Here is a 25950-nt window from a genome sequence, read left to right as displayed (position 1 = left end):
TGAGGTGAAGAGCTGAGGGACAGTGCCCAGGCCCAGAATTCAGGCCCACGACTGGACCAAAAAAAAGAAGTTGGAGCAGGAGGACACTGAAGCGCTGGTGGAAAGCTTAGGGGCCTGGAAGAGGGGAATGGAGGTCCAGCTGCCTGTACTCTCTGACAGGGAAGGGCAACAGGAAGGGCGGGACACAAAGATGCCTTAGGCTACCCAGGACAGTAGAGATGTGTGAGGCCAGCCGGAGGCAATCCTGTGGGGAGCACTGTGAGCTGGGATCAGGTGCACAGGAGACAAGCTGTAGCATGTCACTATGAGAGCATCTGCAGGAGGAGCCAGGTTCTAGGCTCCAGGACAGCACACCTGAGCTCTACCTGTGGATAAGAGGAGCTAGGAGGGGAGACTTAGCCACCAGCCATGACGTAGGAAGGATGGACCCTGGAAACAAATATCCCACAAAGCAGGGATGCTGAAACTCACAAGACAGAACTGAGAACAGCAATGTCCAACCACCACCAATGAAGCTCTTCTCCATGTCAGTAACAATGAACAAGCAACAGCAAGCAGCCTGTGCCTCCATATCTGTGCTGGGACAACCAGGTGGGAGGCAGAGAGCCACGGCTGGAAGTACAATCTAGGGAGATGTCACAGCAGGCCTACAGGCTGTGCGGTCTGTGGCCCAGGCAGTTTGGCATCAGGAAAGCCACCAGGATGGCCAGTTAGATATATACAGCAGTGTGAAGAGAGGACTGGAGAGAGCGAAGAGCTGCTACACATGGGGGAGGGGGCAAAGATGTTCAGGAGAACCATGCCCAGGAGAGGCAGGCTGGCGCACGCAGCTCCACATGAAGCACCACCCAAAGGCAAGCTGCCTCTCATGGTCACCAGGCTTCCTCCACCCAGGGCAGAGAAACCAGCAGCCTTGAGTAAGGGGGTGGGACAGAGAGGGAAAGGCCACAAGGAATGCAGCAGAGTGTCTGAGAGCATGTATGGGCATGTGGAGGGCCAGGAGATTGAGAGCCAAGGATTCATAGCTAAGTTTGCATAAAATCCAATCCCTGTGGAGTAGAGGAAAGCCCTTAGAGACTGACTTTGGAAGTCACTTCCTGTGTGCCCATCTACAGTCTGTGGAAGGAGAAGGTTGCACAGGCCCGGAACCTGGGTGACAAGTGCTAAGAGGAGGAGACACTGATACCTCCACCCATGCCCCAGCAATAGCCATTTACCTGTTGCCTTAGTGTAGCTGACCACCGACCCATTGACCAGGCCAGCAAATAGGCCCTGTGGTGAGCAGGCCAAGCTCATGACGGTGGACTTCTCAGGAGTGAAAAAGTGCTGAAGTCTCACTTTCTTGGAGCCTTGACTGCTTTTATAAATGGAAATGCTTTAAAAGAAAAACATAAGTTAATGCCCCTGCCCTGCTCACTGAATAGACGAGTGTGTCTTCAGTGCACTCAAATGTTATTCTACTTCTTCCCATGCGTACACTTAGAAAAATGTCTGCAGCCATTCTGACTTGTTATTCTTTTTTGGCAGTACTGGGTTTGAAGTGAAGGCCTGTGCTTCTCAGCTGGTGCACTGTCACATGGGCCACATCTCCAGTCTTGCCACAAACCATAACCCTTCTCCAGATCTCACCTTCCTGAATGGCAAGGGCTAGGATTATAGCTGTGAGTCATCAATACCCAGAATATTCTTATATTTCAAACAAATTTTGAAAAAATTAGTTCTTCCTATAGATCCTGGAACACCTTAACTTGCCTTTAAATAATGTCAATATTTAATATGGGTAACACACAGAAGTGGTTGTTTCTGGACTTTCAGAAATAATGTACTCTTTTGTGTGTGGGCTGGGCCTAGGACTTGAACTCAGGACCTGGGCATTGTCCCTGAGCTTTTACGCTCAAGGCTAGTGTTCTAGTTTTTTGAGCCCAGCTCCACTTTTCACATTTTTAGTGCTTAACTGGAGATAAGTCTCAGGGACTTCCCTTCTGAGGCTGGCTTCAAACCACAATCCTTAGAACTCAGATTCCTGAGTAGCTAGGATTACAAACATGAGACACAGGTATCTGGCAGAACAATGTACTTTTAAGAAGCAGTTTAAAAAAAAAAAGTAAATTATTTTGGGAGCAACAGCATATTGAGAAACTCTCTTAAAAAACTATCATATCTCTTTGGGGCTTCCTGAAATAATTCGCATGGCCTCAATGAAGTGATAATTCTGAGCATAAAGGCCCTAACCCACTTATATCTCATATTCCTACATGGATTGCTGCTTCTAGGACATGGCAGAGGACCCTTGCCACACAAAACATGTTCTATACCTTCCTTCTTCTGTGCCTAGGCAGATGGTGGGCACATCGGAAGCCCTGGTGGCCGTAGCCTCGGGGTCCAGGACTGCGTGAGGCTCCTGGGGTTGCTCCACGGGGATGTACACCATGCAGAGGATGCGTGACTCCACATTGAAGCATTCAATGACTTTGGGATTGGAATTGTGAAATGACACAATGGCAATCTGGCCCATCTGACTGCTACAACTTCCAATCTGAGTCAATCAGTTAAAAGGGAGAAACACAATGAATAAGGCATGCCTCCCACAATTTGATTTTCATGTGCAAATCAACGCACTTTGAAATGTTAAATCTGCTGACAGAACCCCTTTCTTTTTTTCTTTTTTTTGGGGGGTCGGTCATGGTGCTTAAACTCTGGGCTTGGGTCCTGTCCCTCAGCTCTTTAGCTCAAGTCTAGCGCTCTACCATTTGAGACACAGCGCCACTTCTGGTTTCCTGGTGGTTTATTGGAGATAAGAGTCTCATGGGACTTTCCTGCCCTGGCTGGTTTTGAACCTTGATCCTCAGAGCTCAGCCTCCTGAGTAGCTAGGATTACAGGCATGAGCCACCAGCCCCTGGCAACAGCACCTCTTTCTGTTTTCAATGTTAAAAAGCCAGCAATGTCCAGAAGAGGGAAAGTCTTTATGATTTCATTATTCCAACAATGTTCATATTAGTTATATTAGTCATCTTTAGAATCAATTCAATCTGTAAACGTTTTCAATGAGAAAGAACACAAACATTCCCCACACTTTTTCTAAAGGTGCTCATCTATCTCCCTTTCACAGGAAGGTTTCCTGTTCAGGTATCAGTCAGGAAAAGCACAGGGCAGACTAATTCTTTGTGAACCTGCCCTAAAGCAAGCAAAGAGTCTTACCCACAGGAAGCCACGTGCCACAGAAAATGAATCCGGTTGACTATCATTACTTAGGTAAGGCTCAGGATTGTAAGCAGCACATTCAATCTAAAACAGAATAAAATATTCAAATATAAAACAGAACTTGGGCTCAAACACTACACAACACTCTAAAGGAATTGTTTCTAACATCTAGACAGAAATTTCAATTATCAAACTAACAGATTAAAATAAGGGAGAGGGCCAGAGGCATGGCTTACGTAGTAGAACGCTTGTCTGTCAAGTACAGGGCTGAGTTCAAACTCCTATACATCCCAAATATTAAATAATAATATTAAAAAATAGGAAGGACAACAGATTAAAGCACAACCATCCTTTGTATTCACAGGGAACTGATTCTAGGATCCTCCAGAGTTCTAACCCTTGGTGCCCCTATTGTTCATATACAGTGGTACAGTATTTGCACAGAACCTGTCCATATTCTCCAGAACATTATAAATCAGCTCTACATAAATGGTTATACCAATTTGATGAAAGAACAACGACAAGAAAAATCTGTCTTTTCAGTAGACACAATCTTTTTTTCTCAATGTTTCCATTTTTGGCTGGGTGAGGGAAATACATGGATAGGGAACAATGATACAAAGCACCTACTGCACCAGTCTTCAAAGATACTGTTTTAGCAGTAAGCTCCTAACAGATCAGTCTCTGGTGTTTTGATTTTCTGGCTCCTCAGCCACTGAAGGGCATGGGCTGAATGAAGCCTGGTGACTAAGATGGATGGGACTGGAGGCCCCACAGGGATCCCTGGGCTGACACAGGTGAGGATGGCAAGGCAGGGCTCTCTCTGGGACTTCAAGGTGTGCTCATGGGGCCTGTGGAGAAGCCCAGCCAGAGACAGGGGTGAGAAACAGTACCATTGACTTATTTCTTCCCCTGGTCACTGACATCAACAGGCCCTAGCCTGGGTGCCTGGGGGACACCCTGGAGATGGGAGTCACTTTGGCACAGTGGGAATGCTGTGCCAGGCAGACCCAGGCCTCAAGGCCTGCTTGTGGAAACAGATGTGTAAGCCTGGTATGAGAGCAGTGACTGAGCTGAGTTTGCCTCAAGTGTAGTCAACCTGTGGTAGCAACACAGCAAACTACAGCAATACCAACTACAGTGAGCCTCCACTGGGTGTCAGGAAGAATCTGAGCCTCCTGTAGGTGTCAGAGAGATTCAGAGCCTCCTGTGAGTGTCAGGGACTAAGGGAGCCTCCCATGGGTGGCAGGCAGTGTCTGAGCCTCCTGTAGGCATCAGGGAGGGTCGGAGCCTCCCCTTGGCTTCAGACGACAACAATCCTGAATCTAAATCAGTTTTCTCTTGAGAAATAATTGCTGTGAGTCCTTGGAAAAACTAGACTGTGACCTCGGCCCCAGAAGAGCAGAGAGTGGGTGCTACTTTGGGTCCCTCACCTTGAACTCGGGCTGCTTAGCAACCATCACAGGCATGTGTCCCACAAGTAGAGGGTGTGTTTCCTTCTTAGTCTGGTTCCCGTCATCATCCACACAGAACCAGCCGAGGTGGTTCTCCTCCTCTGTGAAGACATTAGAGAGCAAGGCTGACATTAGCTACTTCCAGAAGCTGCAGCCTGGGGCCAAAGAAGAGAATATCCAAGACACCCTATTGCTTAAGAGAGGGTTGGGTCCCTTCTGAAAGGGTGAGCTGCACACTCCTACTTCACTTTAGACAGCAGCATGACCCATGATCCATCTTAGATATGGAGAAAGTATGATTAAGGATAAATTACTTAATTTAACCTTATTTTCATGTGATATTTGCTCTCGTTAGACAGGAGACCATTTCTGTGTTCAGTGAGTCCTTTTGAACCTAACTCCATAAACCATGAATGTACTCAGGGAAAAAGAACTAGTCAAATCAGGAGGCTCCCACTAAATGATAAAAGTCCCATTCCTTTCATTATCACTCACTCAGTAGGGGATAATCAACGTTTGATTGCTAATCCCTCTTCTGTTTTAGTCTCATATAACATTTCAGATTGCTTACACTTGAAAGATTTCATGTGTATGCACACATACATGTGCATACACACACACATACAAAACCTCTCAGTGCACTGGGTAGTAAGTCTGTGTGTGAAATAAGTAACAACACAGAAAGCCTAAAGGGACAGAGGAAAAATAAAATCACAGTCACCTTTCTTCACAGTGGGACCACAGGACTCACTTTAGAGTTCTGGAAAGGCAGCCCTGGCCTGGTGTGTGTGTGCGTGTGTGTGTGTGTGTGTGTGTGTGTGTGTGCGCGTGCATGTGTGTGTGTGTGTGTGTGGTGTGTGTGTGTCAGGGGAGGGTTGGGCACACAGGCAGAGATGCACAGTGACCTGGTCCCCTGGAGACCAAACCTACCAGGGCCTTGAGTTCCTGACCAGAACCACGATCTTGACCCATGCCTTTGCTCTTCAGTCATAGATTTGTCCTACAGCCCCTGGACTAGAACACAAACTTGTCCTGAGGGTACTAAAACATTCCAATGAGTGAAGGAGGAATCACTTTGGAGTTTTCTCCTTAGCCTTGACTTTGCCTTCACAGGCATCCACGACCTCGGGTGGAGTGAGCATGGCTTCCCCAAGGGCACCTCAGGTATCTTGAACGGACCACATCTTACCCAGGGCAAGCTTGGCCATCTGCAAGTTGTTGATCCAGGACTCTTTGATTGCAGGGGTGAACGTATTGAACACAGCTGTAAAAAATGTGGGTCGCCCAGCCCTGTCGGAAACAGACAAGTGTTAACTGTACAAACTATCCCTGCCACAATCACCTCTCCCCACAGCAGGACCACAGGACTCACTTTAGAGTCCTGGCCAGGCAGCCCAGCCCTGCTGTGTGTGTCAGGGGAGGGTGGGCACACATGCTGAGATGCACAGTGGCTGGCTGCCCTGGAGACCAACCCTACCAGGGTCTTGAGCTTCTGTCCAGGACCACGACCTCAAGGACCCATGCCCGTGCTATTCAGTCTCACCAGAAGCCAACACAATCCAACATAATCACCAAAAGAGAAAACACATCATGACAACACTAAGTTACTGACTTGTCCTGCTTCCCTGGGAGCTGTAACTGAATTCTACAGCGATCAGCGGCTCTAATTTCTTCTTCCTTCTTCAAAATCAGTCTCTGTAAACCTGATGTCCAGTCATGGGCTACTGACTGATTTAAGTTCTACAAAAGAAATGCATATTTAAGCGCTTACAAAAACATTAAGGAGGAGTAATAGCAAAACCGTAACATGAAAAATTCAGGAAGATCCCAAAACACTCCTATCTCATGATAAAAATCATGCTCTCATTTGGCTACCACTTGAGCCATCGCTTTACTTCCAGCTTTTTGGTGGCTAATTGGATAAGTGTCTCCCAGATTTTCTTGTCTGGGCTGGCTTTGAACCACAATCTTCAGATCTCAGCCTCCTGAATAGCTAGGATTAAGGGTGTAAGCCACTGGCACCCAGTCACTTACAGGTTTTTGTTTTTTTGGTCAGTCGTGGGGCTTGAACTGTGGGCCTGGGTGCTGTCCCTCAGCTCTTCAATTTAAGGTGAGTGCTCTACCGCTTGAGCCACAGAGCCACTTCCGGTTTTCTAATGGTTTATTGGAGATAAGAGTCTCACGTACTTTCCTGCCTGGGCTGGCTTTGAACCATGATCCTCAGATCTCAGCCTCCTGAGTAGCTAGGATGACAGGCATGAGCCATCTGCGCACGGCTTCACTTACAGGTTTTACAGGTTAATTGGAGATAAGGGTCTCACAGACTTTCCTGTCTAGGCTAGCTTCAAACAGTGATCTTAAGATCTCGGCTCCTGAGTAGCGTGAGCCACCAGTGCCCAGCATATAGGCAAGACATTTCTCAGTCAAGAATGGCACTCAAGAGAATTTAGAAAATGAAGAAAAGCTACGATGAAATGGTGTCATCTTAACCAAAGCAAGAGAAGGCACCATCAGAGCAATTTTTAAAGGCATCCAAATTCTGACCTCTCATAAAGCTTAGAGATTTAATCACAGGCTCTCACAGGTAGGAGGAAAGGCAACTTTAAATCAAAGTGCTCGGGACATTACCTGATAGTTTCCCTTAAGGTTTCCTATCAGCTGAGCAATCTGACCAACAACATTGAGATCATGCAGCAGATCTTGCAGATCTTGATATAGCTGTCCTGGCCCCATGTAAACTTTGTCTAAAAATAAAGAAAAATAAAAGAATAAAGACCAAAAGCCATTTACTTCAATACTAGGGAAACACTAAAATAAATTCCAGTTGTTTCTCCCCCCTCCAAAAAAAAACTTACTGATGATTCAAAAACTTGTAATCAAAATATTTGTTAAGAGCTAGGTGCCATATTCCTAGCTACTTAAGAGGCTCATATGTATATTCCTAGTTACTTGAAAGGCTGAAATTAGGAAAACTGTGGTCCAAGGCCAGCAAATGGAGGAGGGTGGGGGAATGATATAAAAGAAGGAGGCAGGGTGCAGGCAGAAACGTTTGAGACCCACTATCAACCCAGAACTAGGCCTAATGGCTTGTGCCTGTTAACCTAGCTGTGATGGCAAGCCCAATATGGGCAGATGGTGCTCAAATGAATGCTAAGGCAAAGAAGCCAGACCCTATCTCAAAAATAAACAGCAAAAACCAGGGCTGGAGAGATCACACACTAGGCAAATATAAGGCTGAGCTCAAACCCTTGTACCCCCAAAACAAAAAAAGTTTGGTAGAGCCCATTTTCAGGCACACTGTTGCCAATTTAATGTGCTTTAAATTCCATGAGTCAGGTTGTTGGTTGCAGGGCTGGCACACAAAGACCCTACATCTCTCTCTCTGCCTTTTCCCACGGACATTGCCCGTTTCTATGGAAATCCTTGCAACTGGCTGGGAAATCCAGGGTGTCAGCTGAATAGAGTTGGATGTGACAATGGAGAAGGGGTTGTGGGGCCAAGTCAACAGAAACACCACCTGCAGCACTCTCAGGATGGAGCATGTTCTCACGCCTTCCAGGAGCCCCATGACCTGGGGAGGCAAGGCAACACAACCCTCAAGGACCCTTAAAGGGTCTTCTCTGCTAGCAGGGGACTCTGGGACCAGAGGTATCTGCAGGACAAAAAGGGGGTGAAAACGACGACTCTGAAGCAAGGCTAGGAATGGTGGTATCTGCCTGTAATCCCAGAGCCAATTCTAAGGCCAGCCTGGGCCACATAGAAACAATCTATCAGAGAGGGGGAGAAGAAAAAGGGGAGAAGGAGAGGGGGGAGAAGGAGGGGGAGGGGGAGGGGAAGAGGAGAGTGCACAAAGGAGCCAGGCATCGGTGGCTCACATCTATAATTCTAGTTACTCTAGAGGCTGAGATCTAAGGATCACAGTTTGAAGCCAGACTGAGCAGGAAAGTCTCCAATTAACTACCAAAAAAAGTTGGAATTGGAACTAGCCTTGAGGAAAAAAAAGCTGAGAGATGGTGCTTGGGCCCTGAGTTCAAGCCCCAGGACCAGCACAAAAAAGGAGGATAATTTCAAGCAGGGATGAAGGATCACTTTACCCTGGGAGAGGGTAAAGGGGAAATTTGGGGCATAGGTATAAGAGGAAGATGATGAAGGGGCACAGGTATAAAGAGGAAGAGATGCTGGAATGATACAGAGTGCAGGGGTCAAGAAGAGCTGCAAGGTGCAGGAGCAAAGGGCAGAGATGCCGTGAATCCAAACTCAACGTCACGAAAAAAAGTTTCAGTCACATTACAAGTACAAATACTTAAAAAGCAAACTATGAGTGGCAGATCCTGATATCCTACCCTCCCATCAAGGAGCTAGGCCTCTCCACAATGACCTAATGCTTCTGCCTAAAAGTAATACTGTCACAACACAATGCTTGAAGCAACCTGCAGGCATTCAGTACAAAAACCTCTTGTGGGAAAAACCCAGCCTGGTCTTAAGTCACTGGATGATGAGCAATTTCAAGGACTGAGACAGGTTGTCAGAGACTAGGCCCAGGGCCTGGGGAACATAACACACAGGGATCGTTGAATCACTGCATCTAAGCAGATGGCACAGCTCAGTGCAGGTAGGCTCTAGATTCTGGCAAAATCCAAATTACGCACCGCAGTGCCTCTATTTCTTCCCTGCTTCCTAGCATAGTGCTAAAGAGGACAGAAGGTGTGAGGGGCTGCTAAGTCCTGAAGCTGGCATCAACTCTCATCCTTGAAATGCAAGTATGGCAAAGGGCTGGCAGTGCTTTGCAGGTGGACAGACCCAAACCTGTTGTATCCCACCTCTAAGAAAATGCACAAAGGGCTGACCCCCAGGAGCTTGTAATAACAGAGGAGATCCCCATCTCCTGAAGGCCATTCCACACTCTTTTCTTGCCAGTGGTTTGAACCACTGTCCTAACAGGACCCAGCCTGAGGCTCAGAGAGCAGTCCCCACAATGCTAACCCATCTCATGACTTCCCTGGAGCTAGCTTCTTCCTTTGCAGTGTTTGTTAAAACAGGATTTTTGGGGGGGATGGGAGAAGGGGTACATGCTGTCCCTGAGCTTTTGTGCTTAAAGCTATCATCTTAAGCTACAACTCTTCCACTTCCACTTCTGTTTTTTGTTGTTGTTTTTTTCCTTTGGCGGGGGGGGGGGGGGGGGGGGGGGTGGTTAACTGGAGATGAGGAGTTGCATTGACTTTCTGCCAGGGCTGGCTTTGAAGTGCAATCCTTAGATCTCAGCATCCTGAATAGATAGGGTTAAAGGCAAGAGTCACCAGCTCCTGGCTTTGAAATATTATTTAAATCCCCAAAACTAGGAAAAAATAACACATGGACAGATGTTAATAATGTTGCTGTATTTGCTTCAGATACCAATTTGGGGGGGAAAAGTCCCCTAAGCCCAAAAAACCAAACCACGTTAAGGTACAAGTTACCCACACCTATCACTCTCTGAATTACTGTCTCTACTGTTGCTTTGAGATCCCCAGCTCCAGCCTGGATGCTGATCCTGTATCTTGTTCTCTAAACCATTGTCTTGCCTGACAGAGCACAGCTATGCCTTTCCTTTTCTCTCTTATTTTTAAGGATTATGTAACTAATTACCACATAATAGAACTGCTACAAAACTAAATGTTCAACATCTGCACAGACAAGTGAGTGCCTTTAAAATACTTTGTATTCAGGTTTCCTACATTTTACGGTATCTTTATTTACCAGTATAAACACTTCTAGGAAGTGTTTATAACATTGGTGATAAGATTCTCCTGAGTCCCTGAGGCACCCGGCCTGTCCGGTGAGTCCCTTTCCCTCCTCTTGCTTCATGAAGGGCTTTGGAGAGTGGGGTTGGGACATGTCTCAGTCTTCCTCACACTTTACAAGACAGGTGTGCTGTGCTGTTTATTACCTGAAAATCAAGGCCTTGAGGATCTGCAGGAAGACTGCAGGAATAAAATATTACCCCAAGACAGAGTACAGACACAAGTGACAGAGCCACATACCAGACCAGGACCGAGATGGTTCACAGTCAGGTAAATGTACAAATAAAAGTCAGGTAAGGGCTGGGAAGGTGGCTCAGTGGTAGAGTGCTTGCCTAGCATTCATGAAGCCCTGGGTTCCATTCCTCAGTACCACATAAACAGAAAAAGTCAGAAGGGGAGCTGTGGCTCAAGTGGTAGAGTGCTAACCTTGAGCAAAAGAAGCCCAGGAACAGTGCCCAGGCCCTGAGTTCAAGCCCCAGAACTGCCAAAAAAAAAAAAATGTCAGGTAAATGTACAAAATGAAAGTTATTTTTCAAAGTAACTTTAGGGGCTCTGGAAGCTTAAGCCAATGCATGGGTCCACTGGTGGGTCACAGCTACCCATTCCCAGCCCTGGGAAAGGAGCAAAGTTCAAGCTGTAACTCAGCAAGGCTGACTGGCACAGCCCACCAGACCCCAAACCCTGCTTCTGGAACAAGGAACCTTGCAGGCCCCACCCCCACTGAGCCTAGCCTCGCCCAGTGGCACTTACTGGGTTGCTAGGCAGCGACGCCCACAGCCTGCCTGCAACACCAAGCAGCAGACCAGCGTTTCCAAAACCAAATGTTACAGTCATTCACACAGCAGAAAAGTCACATGAACACACAGTAAGAACAGAAACTTCTAGCTAGCTTCTCAAAATGATTCTGGCACAAGTGCAAGGGAAAGAGAACCAGAATACGGAGGAGGAGTCCGATCTGGCTGTGCAGGCTGGGGGAGCACAGGCAGAGCTGAAGGCATGTGAGCTGTGGGTGGGGCCTGGTCTCAGCACAGCACAGAGGGAGCTGCCTGCCTGGTGTTGACCCCCGTCAGTATGGAGATCAGATACTAGCTCATTTCCTAGCCTTCCATGCACTGCATGTGGACAAGCCAGGACTGTACATGCAGCACACACATTAATGTCCTCACCTTTTAAGCGAGCCCATCGCTTGCACCTATTCTAAATACCAGTGGCAAGCACTGCCTGTTCTCAAAGGCTAGAGGAAGCCCCCAGAACACTCAGGCTTCCAGGAATTAGCAAATTTTAACTAAACCATTCCCAGAAAAATGCATTTGTTTACAAAAACATATTAAATCTACATAGTGTTTTAAAGATCATGTACTCCACATTCCTCATTCTGCAGCTGAACCCCGGCTTACAGGAAGAGAATCGAGGTCCCATGGTCCACATGAGCCAAGAGACTGGGGAATATGGACCCTGTGCTTTGCCTGCAGTGTGAGTGCTCAGGGACACCGAGACCTCATCTTGAGCCCCAGACCCGGCCTTACTGTCCTGTGCACCCTTTTATCTGACTGGCACTTTCAAAGTGCTGCATCTCCAGGTAGCATACCTCCTCCAGCAGATGGTGAAAACTGTACCATGTTCAGGGTGCCTCTGCCATTGCTTCTGGTGGAAAGCTCACAGGAGCACCCAGGTCTCAAGTGCAAAACAGTTTTACAGCAAAGAATGGCTAGACCTAACATGTGTTGGCCTGGGGTCTAAAACACCTTTTTATACATGTAACATCACACCTTCATCATGTCTAACCCAGTTCTACTTTGTCTTGCATTTCCCCCCATCCTTTCCCTTCCTCTAAGCACCTTATTGAGCAACTTCCTTCAAAAGAACAAGAGAAGGCAATTTTGTCAGGAATATTAAGACTCTGTTTATGGCTGTTTTATATTTTTTTTATCTGAAAAAAATACTAGCCTGAAACAGTCACTGAAACTCTTCATCATAAAAGTTGTTTCAAAGGCAATCAAGGCTAATAGAACCACATCTCCACCACTCCTATCCCTTTGCATGATCCCTGTTGAGCAGACAAATGAAGATCTCTATCTTGGGTAGATTCAGTACTTTTAAAAACATGAATGTATCCAGGTGCCAGTGGCTCACACCTGTAATCCTAAATACTCAGGAGGTTGAAATCTGAAGCCAGCCCAGGCAGAAAAGTGTGTGAGACTCTAATCTCCAGTTAACCAGCACAAATCCAGAAGTGGAGCTGTGGTTCAAGTGGTAAGAGTGCTAACCTTGAGCAAAAGAGTTTAGTCAAGGACAGTGTCCAGGCCCTGAGTTCAAGCCCCAGGAACACAGCACAAAACAAAAAAAAAAGGAGGGGGGGGTGGGGAGTAGAGAAATGTAGACAAATGAAGATGACTATGGCTGAAGTAGTTTATTCCCAGGCATAAAAGCAGACCAAAGAAACATGCTGAAATTGTCTTAAGAGGGATGAGAGTGAGGGATGAAATTTATTGGATATGGTTGTACATGCATGGGAAAAACACAATGAAATACTCCCTTGACAGCTAATATATGCTAATAAAATATAAAAAATAAAACTAAGTTAATTTGCTTGTTTCTACTCCTTGGGTTCAGAAAAATGGAATGGTCTGTGTATACTTTTGATGACTACTAGCTTATTCTAACCGCATTCTAGTATGAATAAGGAAATGTAAGGTATATGCAATACTTGGACTCCATCCTATGCATCAAAGTCATTCTTAATTATTTGAACTCTATTAGGCAATCCTTGATTCAAGCATATTTTAAGATTATCCACTACAAAAACTACATAGTGTCTTTGTTCACAAAATGAGCAAAATTTTAATAAGATATTCAGTTTGCCTTTAGATAAAATCTGAATGCATTATGACTAGTTGAAAAGCTGTCATGCCACCCCCCCCCCCCCCCCCCCACACACACTTCTCTGTTCTTCCCTCCTTCTACCTGTTTGCCTGTATGTCACGTTAAAAATCTGGACTATAGTTTAGTATCCTGGTTATTAGTTGGGAGGGTAGGATAAGGAACACATTAAAGTAAAAATTAGTCAGAAATCCCACAGATTCATAACACTGCCAGGTCCAGTGGCACATGTCTGTAACCCCAGGACTCAGGCAACAGTACAGGGTTATTGGGTTACTAAAACAGTAAGCTGCAAGCAGGCTGCATATGGAGACTGCCTCAAACTCCCACACACATATGGAGACTGCCTCAAACTTCCACACACAAAGAAACTGAAATCTTATGCCCAAAGAATTAGCTTACTAGGCATGAATGACTATAAAATCAATTAATGTTAGGGGTAAGAAAAGTAAAAGAGATTCATACCAAGTTAGACCTAATACTCATTACATCATGCTTTTAAGTTCAGTGGATGCACATATCCAAACAGAAAGGCTAAAGTCTTAACCTTGGCTTTCTTGCTATGGACAGATTACTCTGATAAAGCTCATTTAATGAATCAGGAGGTAGGGGTGGGAATGTGGCTTAGTGGTAGAGTGCTCGCCTAGCATGCACGAAGCCCGGGTTCGATTCCTCAGTACCACATAAACAGAAAAAGCTGGAAGTGGCGCTGTGGTCCAAGTGGTAGAGTGCTAGCCTTGAACAAAAGAAGCCCAGGCCCTTGAGTCCAAGCCCCAGGACTGGCAAATCAATCAATCAATCAATCAGGAGGTTTGCTGAAAATCAAATTTATGGTTTTGTTTTTTGTTTTGTGGCGGTGATGGGGATTGCACCAGGGCTTCATGCTAACTAGGCCATCTCTACCACTTAAGCCATACCTCTTGCTGTCCCTCTTGCTGTCCTGTATTGTGTTAATCAGAAGCAGAAGGCAAGAAGTAAACAAAACTTAACCAGCTTTGTTGAGGATGGTGGTACATGCTTGTATTTCCAGCTAGGCTACACAGTAAAATTTTGTCTCAAACAAAAACTAAAATAAAAACTAACCAACTTAACTAGACTTTTATTTACACTTTTTGAAGGAGAAGAGGCAATGCTTTCCACTCTCAGATCAAAATGCAGCCTGTACAATAATAGCAGCCATGGCTACTGGCCGCAGTGTGAATCACCTTGCCACCTCACTCATAGCAGAATGCCCATCTGTGCATGTGGTGCAGTTCAGCACTGCCCACAGACACCACCTGAGTCCTCGCCTGGTCAGTCGGAAGCGCAGCACTTAAATTCCAGGTGGGAAAAAGGTCCCACAACAGGTGACAAGTTCAAAGATGAGAGTGGGTTTGGGCACGTCAGTCGCCTCACTGTGCCAACAGATCTACTAGGCCAGGTCTGTGAGAGCATTAACACAGGGTCACTTACGTGGCTTCGCGTTCGCCACCACAGCCAGGCTTTCAGGAGGGTGCCCAGCGGGGTATCGGCTATGCTCGCCTGTGCTGGGATTGCTGCCGTACTCAATCACGGTCACCTGTCCCAGAGGGACACTCCACTTGAGCAGGTACCTCTGGCTGGTCACAATGTGATTTTCATGCAAGGTGCTGAAATAACCAGAAGTCTGTGACTTTGTGAATGGTACTTCCCACCCTTCCACCAGCCACTGAGAAACACTCCAACTGTGGAGTTCACACCTCTAACTCCCTTACGCATGGCTGCCTGGCCTCCACAGTGCAGCCGCCAGCTGAATATACATGGGGAAACTCTCTGCCTCCTCACCCAGGTTCCACGGGAGAACTCAGGGATCAGTGTCCCAGTAGAGCTAGGTGACCAGTGTCCCAGGAGCTCAGTGACTAGTGTCCCAAGACGCCCCAGGAGAACTAGGTGACCAGTGTCCCAGGAGAGCTAGGTGACCAGTGTCCCAGGAGAGCTAGGTGACCAGTGTCCCAGGAGAGCTAGGTGACCAGTGTCCCAGGAGAGCTAGACGACCAGTATCTATCTCAGTAGAGCTAGGTGACCAGTGTCTCAGGCCCCCTGGGAGAACTCGGTGACAGGTGTCCCCAGATCCCCCAGGTGGAGCTGGTAGCTGGCAACCAGGAGGCCTTCCCATGGAAACTCACAGGGAAAGAGCTGACACTGCCCACTGAGGACCCTGATTCAGGTTATCCCAAGAAATTAACAAGTAGGAAAAATATTCCATGCAGACAGAAATACTGATAGCTTCATAATGTTAATTGCAAAATCTGTTCTTTCCTATATACTTACATTGTAACTATTTTAACAGGATCAAACCATACCATTATACTCCATGGTTAAAATATTTACTGGGTCTATAGAAATTAAGTGAAAAAATATGTTGTATGTGCTTTCATTATAATATGGAGCACAGAAAAGCATTCAAAAGTCACCTCTCCAAACCAGAAAGTCACTGACTTCTTTCTACACATTCAGACAAAAGTAAAAACACACAGTACCCAGAGGCTGGCTGCTGCTAAGGCCACTATGGTAATAGCTGAGCCATTTTCAAATAGAGAAGGACCACTGAGAGGTACATTTTGCAGACTTTTGTAGCTGTTACAAACAAGGGAAGATGCTGAGAAGCAGAAGGGCTGACCACCGCGGAGAGATGGTAGGGCGCTATGTGACCACCATGGGCAGCTGGTGTGGGTGCTGTGCTTGCAAGCACTGTGACCACTGAGGGCAGTTAGGTGTGGGCACTGTGCTTGTGGGATCTGTGCCAGCAGTCTTATCATCATCACAGTTACTTTGTAACTACTGTCCTTCCTTTTGGCTTATAGATCAGATTCCTAGGGGTTAGTGAGGAGAGGACCTAGAATGGAGCTATAAGTCAACACTGTAGAATTGGACCCCACAGTATGAACTGCCAAGTGTCAGCAGGTTGATTCTTCTTTGCTCAGATTCTACCAGTCAGGGCAAGAAGGGCGGCATAAAAGACAGATCACATGACAGTGGTATATGGGAATGTTTCCCAGTCTGCTCTCCAGACAGGGCCTGCATCCAACTTCCACGGTATAAACACTCCCCCAGAAATCATTTAAAACATCTTAAGATTTTAGGCAAGCAGCTTCCAAAACTCCTGAGAAGTCTAACAACTGACAATTGCAAACATTATAAGCTGGCCCCGCTTGAGCTTGTACTATTTCAGTGAGTAGCAAGAACACTACATTTAATTTTAAACCTAATCCCTTACACATGAGCTATATTTGAACACTTTACCCTCTCAGATATCCTCAGTTGCTACTGTCTTTAGGTGTTGGAGAACAAGTCTGATGTCAAATTATTTTAAGTTAAAGAATCAATGGGGCATTGACTGTTTTCTTGGTTTACACTAAATATGAACATATATATGTATATATATATATATATATATGTATGTATATATATATAAATATGTAAGAAAAACACTTATCAAAAAAAATAAAGAAGTAGCTTAAAAAACAAAAAAAAGGACAAGATTGATTTGGGAACCTGGATTATACCAGCCTGGGTTTTTAGTAAGTCCACCTGTAGGTACCAAATTTCTATCAGCAGAAACTCAAACCCAACCCAAGTCTTTAAAAATAAATTTCCTTGGTCGCTTAGTCACAGACTAAGTTTAGCATCAGATAGTTCAACTTGAGTGGAAACCTCAACAAAATCTTCCTCATCCTTAGACACAGGGCACCTCACCGCGAGGCTGACTCAGAGTGCAGGCATGTTCTTACCGGGAGCTGACGGTGGCACACATCAGTACGTCGTTCAACATGAACAGCCTGCGTTCTTTGGTCTTGATAATTTCTCCACGGTCATTGTAAACTGTTTCTATCACATCATCGGAGCGGATGAGGTACCGACTTCCACTGCTGAGGAGCTAAACATCAAAAACACCGACAACCACCACCAAAAATGCAAATTGGAGATGAGGGAAGTTCACAGAAATATCAATTACAGCATCAAATTTTATAGATTATTTTCACTAAGGAGAACCCACATGTTCCTGCTCACATTTCACGTACAGGTAATATGGGCTCAGAACAAAACTGTAAATTCAATGCCTGACAGACATTAGCATTGGCATTTGCCCTAAGCAAGAAAGGATCTAAGATCTCTTTAGATGGGGTTTTCAGAAAGGATCTAAGATCTCTTTAGATGGGGTTTTCCTAGAGCGCAGACCATGGTGGGTAGGGATGCTCCCTCTTGCTCACCTCTTGTTGCTCTATTGCTCTGAATGCATCTTCCTTCACTCACTAGAGCCAGCCATGTGTACTTGGAGAACTATTTCGCAACTGACTTTCCCAAAGCCAGCACAAGTAAGCACATCAAGCAGCACCTAAATGTATGTCTGCCACACTGTTTCCCAAATCACAGGGACACCACCAGATCCTTGGAAAAATCTTTCATGCCAACTGAGAAAACGATATGGCACATTATGCTCAGAATAATGTACCATGAGGAATCAGCTTCCTTGGCCTGGATGGCCAGGACCTTCTGATGGTAAATCTCCAGTCTGCCTGCCCTTGGCATGCAGTTGGACACCAACGTCGGCAGTACCTTCCTGGCCTACACATCTGTGTGACAACCAGATGCTGCATCCCTCCTCCCATCACCTGGCTTACTTTTCACACTCATGCTATCAAGCCTTCAAACACGGAGAGAAACACAGCTTTAAGTGCCACAAACCACAGACATCATTTGGAAAATATATTGCCACAATGTTCTCATAGTTAATGACTAGATGTCATTATAAAGTAGGAAAAAAATCTCTACTGAGAAAAAGTACATGAGACCTTAGCAACAATGAACATTGAATGCAATTATTTAGCATGCTCATAATAAGGAACACCCCCGTGTCCAGGCCTTACATGAATATGGTAGGCCAATACACATCAGCAGGTAGGAAAATCATTTTTGCTAATACAAAATTGAAACAGCCTGGCAAAGGACTGATTTCTTCCTGTTGTTCTGCATCTCTTCTTTGTGATAAACACAACTTACACCCACCCAGGTAGGTATAAAACAAACACTTCGTGTGGCATTCTGGACACAAAGTCAAGCTAAGAGTTGGTCTGAGCCTTTTTTTATGCATCCATCTGAGGAATAGAGTCATCCCATTTAGCTCTCCCTGAGAAAGAACACCAGCCTGCTAGGGCTATGAACAGTCACTCCCCAGCAGCCCAGCCACCACCCTGAACTCCTTCATCCCAGGTAAACTCTGGGCCAAGTGCATTAACCTAAATGAGCAGTAGTAAGTGGCTGATTAGTTCAAAGCAAAAATAACTTTACTATATAGGACTGAAACAAATCTGTCAACCTTGTTCAGGTATCTTTCATTTATGGCTTTTGCTATTTGTTTGATCTCACAGCGTTGGTCGGCATCTCTTTTTCTTTCATTCAACTTCTCTGCTAAAGTTTCGAGCTCTGTTAGCGCCATCTGAAGGGGCAGCCGGTCAGGATGTCCTTTGGAGGTGTTCTTCAACATGTCCTATAAGCCAGGAGCAGAGGTGTGGTGGTCACCACAGATGATTGGCGGTTAATAGATCATTCATTATGAGTTCAGGTACACCTTGGTGCGCTCCGGACATGCAGGCTCCCCTCAATGCCGTGCTGACACACAGAAGGCTCACCTTGGTGCCATGTGGGCCACCTCAATGCCCTCCTGACACACGCCCACCTCAATGCCCTCCTGACACACGTCCACCTCAATGCCCTCCTGACACACAGCCTACCTCGGTGCCCTCCTGACACACGCCCACCTCGGTGCCCTCCTGACACACGCCCACCTCGGTGCCCTCCTGACACACAAATGAAGTGGTGGCAGGGCCTGATTGAGGCCGCTGGGCAGACGCACCTGGAGTAGGAGGATGATCTGGGGAAATCGCTGAATGGGCTTCATCATCAGGCTGTAGAGAGTGGCACGGTCGGGGCTGCACTCCTGGCTCTGCTGTGGGAAAGCATATTCAGTCACTTCAGGTCACAGCCAAGCCAAGCTATGTTGTCACCACACACAGGATAAGGACACCAGTGACTACTGCTCAGGACCCATACCCTGTCTTTAGATTCACCAAGAAGAAAGCACTAGAGAGTGTCTGGGAAACACCTTCTACCTGAACACTTGGCCTGAGGAGGACCACATCTCATCCTAGTCTACCTACCCAGGCCCTGCTCTGAGCAAGGCAGACTCCTATGTGTCCCTGAGTATCTGCGTCAGCCAGTCTACCCCCAGGAAGGCTGGCCCCTGCACTGCTGCAGAAGGTCCTTCTGCCCCCACAGGTTACCCTAGCTACTCAAGCCTTGTAGGACCAGGCTCATCCCTGGCCTAGAGCACTGACAACCTAAAGCATCACCTGGGGCATGACCAAAGGCACTGCAAAAGGCAATAGCATTGCTGGACTACACCTGCAGCAAGCCAAGGCTACCTCTATCATGGAAGCTGATCTGAGGAAGCTGTGGACTCCATCATGCTCAGCAAGTTCAGAACAAAATTTGAATTCAGTCATGGTTTTCTTCTCCCTAGACAGAGATGTTGTGGCAGCAAAAGGATACAGTGTACTGCAAGTGCTCAAGAGTGCTGAGATGGAGATTTCATCGCCAAGGAACAGCAGGGACCATTGTGCTCAATAGGAGAGAGGGAGGGAAGACTCCAGCTTAAATAAAACTCACTGTTGGCAGGAATGCTTGCCCTGTGTTAATTCACCCCAGGTAGCAGAAGTTCCCAGGAACATGGTCTAAGTAACAAGAATACAACACTGCCACAAGGTTTTATAGTACAAATGAGACTGAGCTGGGATGCAGAGCCTTGAAGGGCAGGTTCAATGGGGACCAATATGCAGCAACCCTCCTGTGTGCAGTCCAGGTTGAGGTTTGCCCCCACACCAACATCCAGCAGGGGAATGGTTGTAATGCTGCAAAGCCAGAGATCAGCCAGGCTCGCTCCCCCTAGGGGGTCTGCTTTCCCAAGCCTTGCTTAATACTCTGACCCTCAGAATCCAGGATAAGGGGCAGGGAAGGTTTTCTAGCAATTTAAAAATGATAAGCAAATAAAGGTTACTTTCAAAAACTAAAATTCATCTTCATTTCAAGCTTATGCCAGTACCTAGATTCTATTGGTGCTCCGTTGTTATTAGAAGTAACATCATTAATTTAGCAAGGTTTGGTCAAGTTTCAGTATTAGGTACTTTGTCATGGAATTGGTTTCAAGAAAATGTTAAATGAAAAAAAAATAATGTAATTACCTTTAAAAATTCAAGAAAAGCAGGCTTAGTGGCACATGTTTTCTTGAGGATTGACACGGCCGTGCTGAAATTATTCACATACTCGCTATATGCATCCAGCACCATGGATTTGGAAAACTGAAACAATGAGATGGAGAGAGAAATGGTGTGAGTCTAAATGCTACCTTCCCTAACCTAAAACAGGAGACCAGAACCTGCCCTAGAAGTGTCATTAGGGCCTGTGACCCTGTGTGGCTCGGGTGGCTCTTTCTGCCCACAAAGTTAATGAAATGTGTTCTAGGATGGCTGAATCTCACTTTAAAGATCCAAATGAACTTTCAGGAGTCCTGGTTAAAACTGCTAACTTAGGCTCCAATTAAGAAAGATCCTTAACTACCCACAAAGGTAATGATGACCTGAAACCTTTTCAGTTCCTGCCAAGCTTCTCCTGGTAGATGCAGCCTCCAGGTGCAAAAATGATCATTACATGGGCAGCCCAATACCTAGAGACACCAGCATCACTATCTCTGGACAGGCAGGGCAAGAGGCCGATAGTGCTTGCCAGGTTGAGGTCCAGGGCGTGTGTGTTTATTGCCCTGCATTCCTAAAAGCATCAAGTTTCCAGAGGCAGGAACATGTGCTCCTGAGCACATGTGAGGCTTTGCTCACCCATGGAGGAGCTGTGTGTCCCTGAGCACCATCACAGCATGCACAGCAGAGCCCTATATGATGCTGCCAACCAGGGCATGCACGCACCTTAAGTTTCATAGTTCCATTTTAAGACTTTCCCAAGGTCAACAATGTGAAGTTAACATATAAAACAGGAAAAAAATGTGTAAACAAAATAAATAGCTCTTTTGTTTTCCTAAGGACCTGTCAGATATATAAATATTTAGCAAGAACTTTGGTCCCACATTAGCTTCAGAGCCTCCTGCCATTCATTCATATACTCCACTCCAACAAATACTATGCAAGTTATGTAGAAAAAAATTCAGGCAGATATGGTAGCTGACTCCTGTAATCACAGCACTTTGGAGGGTTACACAGGAGGATCTCAAGATTGAGGCCAGTATGGGCCACACAGTAAGATCCTGTCTCTAAATAAATATGTCAATAAACAAAGAAGTGTTTTCTTATGTCATTAAATAGTATTCATTCAATTACATGAGCCTTTTATTTAAAAAAAAAAAAAAACTTTTAAGCCTATATCCTTTAGGATGACCTTAAATAATTACACAACAAATCTGCTTCATCATAATCTTCTACACTGAAACAGGTATCTATCCAAAGGGAAAATCTGCATGAAGCAGAACAAGAATGAATGACTCACAGGTACTTCGGACTCAGGGTTTCCAGGCAGCCACTTCTGCTACCAGGAAACATGAGCAAGCTGTGGAAACACTGTATGCCCGGGTCACACAATAAAAAGTTGCATGTCAAAGAGTGCAAGCCTGAGGAAAACATCCAGACATTTTCCCACCGTGCCTAAACACAGATTCTACCAACAGAAAGGGAAACTGGGTCAGGAGGATAGGGCTCAATGTTCAAAACAAAAGGTATTAATAAGTTATGGAATGGTGCATCCGGGACACAGAGCACCTGCTTTTAAATCTTTCTGATACATCACTTGTTCTGAGCCCCAATGTGTGACCGGTGGTCCCCTGGAAAGCTCCCCTGGTCCTTCCCTGAGAGTTCAGGCAAGAAAACCTACATTAGCTCAGAACTGCAGGTGGGTAGGTATGCGGGTGCTCTGGGAAGCAACTCTGACCCCATGTGAAGTCACCGTCTACCCACAAAAGAAACAGTGGCTGGCAAGAGGACAAAGGGCTTGTGTCACGCTGAGCTGACGGAGGTTCAAGTGTCAGCCAGCTTACCGAAGCTACAAACACGTCACCAATTGTTTCCACAGCATCCCACTCAGACACACGGCTGGCAAGGGCAATCTGGAACATGGAGTGGCACTGCAGGATCTCCTTGACACGGTAGAACACCATCTTCAGCTTCCTCTCACTCAAAATACGAGGCTCTGTCTCAGACAGCGGTTTCTCATATTGCTGAGCCAGAAACAAGTGAGACAGTCCAGCCATGTCAGAGGGATGAAAGGTTAAGTATCCATTTACCTAATTATATTCATTTCAAAATAAGTAATATGACTTTTGATGTCAATATACAGGCATAGCACTTACATTGCTTTGGGAATTTTTCACAATTGTGCATTTTATAGTCACAAAATATGCATACAGAATATATAATAAAGCATAAATATGAAAAAGGACAGCTGGAAGTGTATGTAATATATTTATTTACCTCTAAAATCCTCCTAAGAGCATCCACGTAGTTCTTTTCACTTTCCACGACTGAACCCAGTATATACCTTCTTACGACCTGTTAGAAATTTATATAGAGAGAATAGTTAAACGTTACTTTGATCAGGCCTCTACATTGAAACCTGACCAAACAGTTTTCAAACAGTAGATAAAGGAAATCTCCAGAAGATGGGGGTGAGAATGTACAGCACGTGTCTTCAAAGAGTAAGGCCCTGGATTCAAATCCCAGCACTGCCAAAAAAAAAAAAAAAAGGTAAGAAACCTCCAAAGGCCTAGAAAATGTTTTAAGTGGTATGTGAATTAACTGACATATAGATTCAAAACATACTTCTCTCACTAATACAATTATATTATTGTTAAACCTCAAACTGCAAAGTATATCAGAATAAATAAAATTATAGCACTAAGATAATTCATTTATACAATAATGAATGAAATTAACCAATCATATTTTATGTGCACAAGTCAGATGATATTTCATGTATAAATGAAATCCAAGGAAACAGTTCTAGACTTGATCAAAGAAAGCTATTAGTGATACTTTTTCCGTTTATTGTTACAGGAAAACAGAAAGTTCATCAAAGGTGGATGAATAGATTTGATGACTTTGTTGTGCACATCCATGCAAAGTTCCACCCACAAAGCTCAGAATGAAGTGGTAAACTTTTAAAGTTCCACCCACCAAGCTCAGAATGCAAGGGTGAACTTTTAAAGGTACAAAACCCCACTTGAGATGCTGCATTTAAAACACTCTGATTTTGTTGTTACCCAAGTACATAAAGAATAAATGTGTAATGGGGGGCTGGGAAGGTGGCTCAGTGGTAGAGCGCTTGCCTTGCATGCCTGAGGCCCTGGATTCGATTCCCCAGCACCACATAAGCAAAAAGAAAAAAGCCAGAAGTGGCGCTATGGCTCAAGTGGTAGAGCGCTAGCCTTGAGCTGAAGAGCTGAGGGACAGCGCCCAGGCCCAGAGTTCAGGCCCCACGACCGGACCCAAAAAAACAAAACAAAACAAAGAATAAATGTGTAATGGGATGTATAAGAAACTATGTTGAAAATGAACTTTACAACTTTGGGTGGGGAGGGAGGTATTGGGAGGTGGGGAAGGAAGGGACAGCAGGGGAAAAACAAAGGAGAAGGTAACAATGCTCCATAGGAAATGTACTCATTACCTTATTCGTGTACCTGTAACCCCTCTGTAAGTATCTTTACAATAAAAAAGATATATAATAAAAGAAATAGAATAAACTTGTGAAGCTGAGCGCCAGTGGCTCCTGCCTGTAATCCTACCTACTCGAGAGGCTGATATCTGGGATAAAAGTTTGAAGCCAGCCCAAGCAGGCAGTCTTTGAGACTATTATCTCCAATTAACCACCAAAATGACAGAAGTGGCACTGTGGGGCAAGTGGTACAGAGCTAACCTTGAGCAAAGAAGCTCAAGAACACCATCTAGGCCCTGAGTTCAAGCCCCATGAGATGTACAACAAACAAAACAACTTGTGGCTCTAAGATACCAAAAACATCTGTCAATAAATGGAAAATAAAACATAATACTGCAACAACTTCTCCTAAACCAGCTCATACATACATATGCATATATGTATATATACATGTATATATACAAAACAGCATGCCCTTACCATATCACAAATATGCAGATAGGCAAATGTACACACACAACACTTATAGGCAGGCTATGACTTGGTAAGTGATACTATTTAAAGACCCTGTAATGCCATCTAGTGGCAAAGAGTGTTTTCCACAGAGGAAACAGTTAAGTAGATTACTCAGAAACTAATACTCATAAAACACTAGGGAATTTTATTGCTTTTACTAAAAGGACCAAATATTCAATTCACAAAACTTGGACAAAAATAAACCCTGGGCAGATACCCAAAGGATGAGGTCTTTTTAAAAATACAAGTGTGTAGCCAGGTGCTAGTGTAGCTCACACCTGGAATCCTGGCTACTCAGGATCCCAGTTGGGAGCCAGCCCGGGTAGGAAAGCATGAGACTCTTATCGCCAATAAACTACTCAGAAAAAGCCAGATGGGGAGCTCTGGATCAAAGAAGCTCACTCTTGTATTACTAGCTACTCAGGGGGCTGAGATCAGAGGATCACAGTTGGAAGTCAGCCTAGGCAGGAAAACCCAGGAGACTTATCTCCAATTAGCTAACAGAAAACTGGAAGTGGAGCAGAACTAGTCTTGACCGAAAAATTGCTCAGGGACAGCACACGGGCCCTGAGTTCAAGCCCCAGAAATGGTACAGGAAAAAAAAATACAAGTTTTGATGGAGTTAGTAAACTTCAGGCCCAGAACCCAGGAAGCCACAACTCCTGAGCATTATTTACCTGACCTTGGCTGGATCTCAGTAGTAGCCTGAGCACAGAATTTTTACTTTAAAATGACCTCCACATCCCATGCCCAAATCTAGATATTATTTCCCCAAAATTCAGTTCCAAGACACTACTCTAAGGCTACTGAGTCACAAGTCCCACAACCAACAAAAAAAAAAAAAGAAAGAAAGAAAAAGAAAATACTAAGGACAAGAAAGGCCTAAGCTAAAATCATCTCCACTGTGCCTATGAATAACTTTTTAATGAGTAAACCATGGGCAGAGAGCAGTGATATTGTAGATGGAGTTTGAGCTAACATATATTTAGGAACAGCAAGAAAACCTCCAAGTGTTTTAAAACTAACTATGCTAACTGGTACAGAGCACCTGAATGTTAGCTGCTTACCATACCTGCTGCTGAGACAAGCCCTCGGGCATCGGAGTCAGGATAGCCTCTGGGTGCTTACAGTCAACCTCTATAAACAAATTTTGCTCTTCTTCAAGATAAGATTTGTGATCTTAAAGGAAAAAAGCCAAAATAGACAAGTTTCACTTTTGATACTCTATATTTACAGCATTACCACTCAGCAAAACAGTTGCCAAATAAATCTTTTTGTGCAGAAACTGTAATTGTACAAGTTTATTCTCTGATCAGCTATTATTAAATAGAAATCTTAACAAACAATAAAACACCTTGCTACAAAGTAAATATGGCAAAATCTTCAAATATAACGT

At 45.1% G+C, this 25950-nt stretch overlaps 1 protein-coding gene across 6 annotated transcripts in view; it reads right to left on the bottom strand.

The window, feature by feature from the left end:
* Arhgef10 (Rho guanine nucleotide exchange factor 10) overlaps positions 1 to 25950 on the bottom strand; it is an 82091-nt gene that overhangs the window by 8721 nt on the left and 47420 nt on the right. For 5 of the 6 annotated variants that reach the window (XM_042689865.1, XM_042689864.1, XM_042689870.1 and 2 more), the window contains 15 exons: positions 25627 to 25733; positions 22859 to 22936; positions 22426 to 22605; positions 20573 to 20689; positions 19189 to 19281; positions 18652 to 18822; positions 17066 to 17211; positions 14769 to 14944; positions 7285 to 7400; positions 6269 to 6396; positions 5846 to 5946; positions 4636 to 4757; positions 3200 to 3286; positions 2316 to 2536; positions 1218 to 1375 (listed from right to left, as the gene is read on the bottom strand). In XM_042689865.1, the coding sequence (XP_042545799.1) occupies positions 1218 to 1375; positions 2316 to 2536; positions 3200 to 3286; positions 4636 to 4757; positions 5846 to 5946; positions 6269 to 6396; positions 7285 to 7400; positions 14769 to 14944; positions 17066 to 17211; positions 18652 to 18822; positions 19189 to 19281; positions 20573 to 20689; positions 22426 to 22605; positions 22859 to 22936; positions 25627 to 25733 (2001 nt within the window). The remainder of the gene's footprint in view (positions 1 to 1217; positions 1376 to 2315; positions 2537 to 3199; positions 3287 to 4635; positions 4758 to 5845; positions 5947 to 6268; positions 6397 to 7284; positions 7401 to 14768; positions 14945 to 17065; positions 17212 to 18651; positions 18823 to 19188; positions 19282 to 20572; positions 20690 to 22425; positions 22606 to 22858; positions 22937 to 25626; positions 25734 to 25950) is intronic. The other variant, XM_042689867.1, reaches the window with a different exon arrangement.

The sequence above is a fragment of the Dipodomys spectabilis genome, unplaced genomic scaffold (genome assembly GCF_019054845.1).
Source record: "Dipodomys spectabilis isolate Male_0828 unplaced genomic scaffold, ASM1905484v1 ptg000128l, whole genome shotgun sequence".
Classification (NCBI taxonomy): Eukaryota; Metazoa; Chordata; class Mammalia; order Rodentia; family Heteromyidae; genus Dipodomys; species Dipodomys spectabilis.
This window is presented reverse-complemented; position numbering and strand designations above follow the sequence as displayed.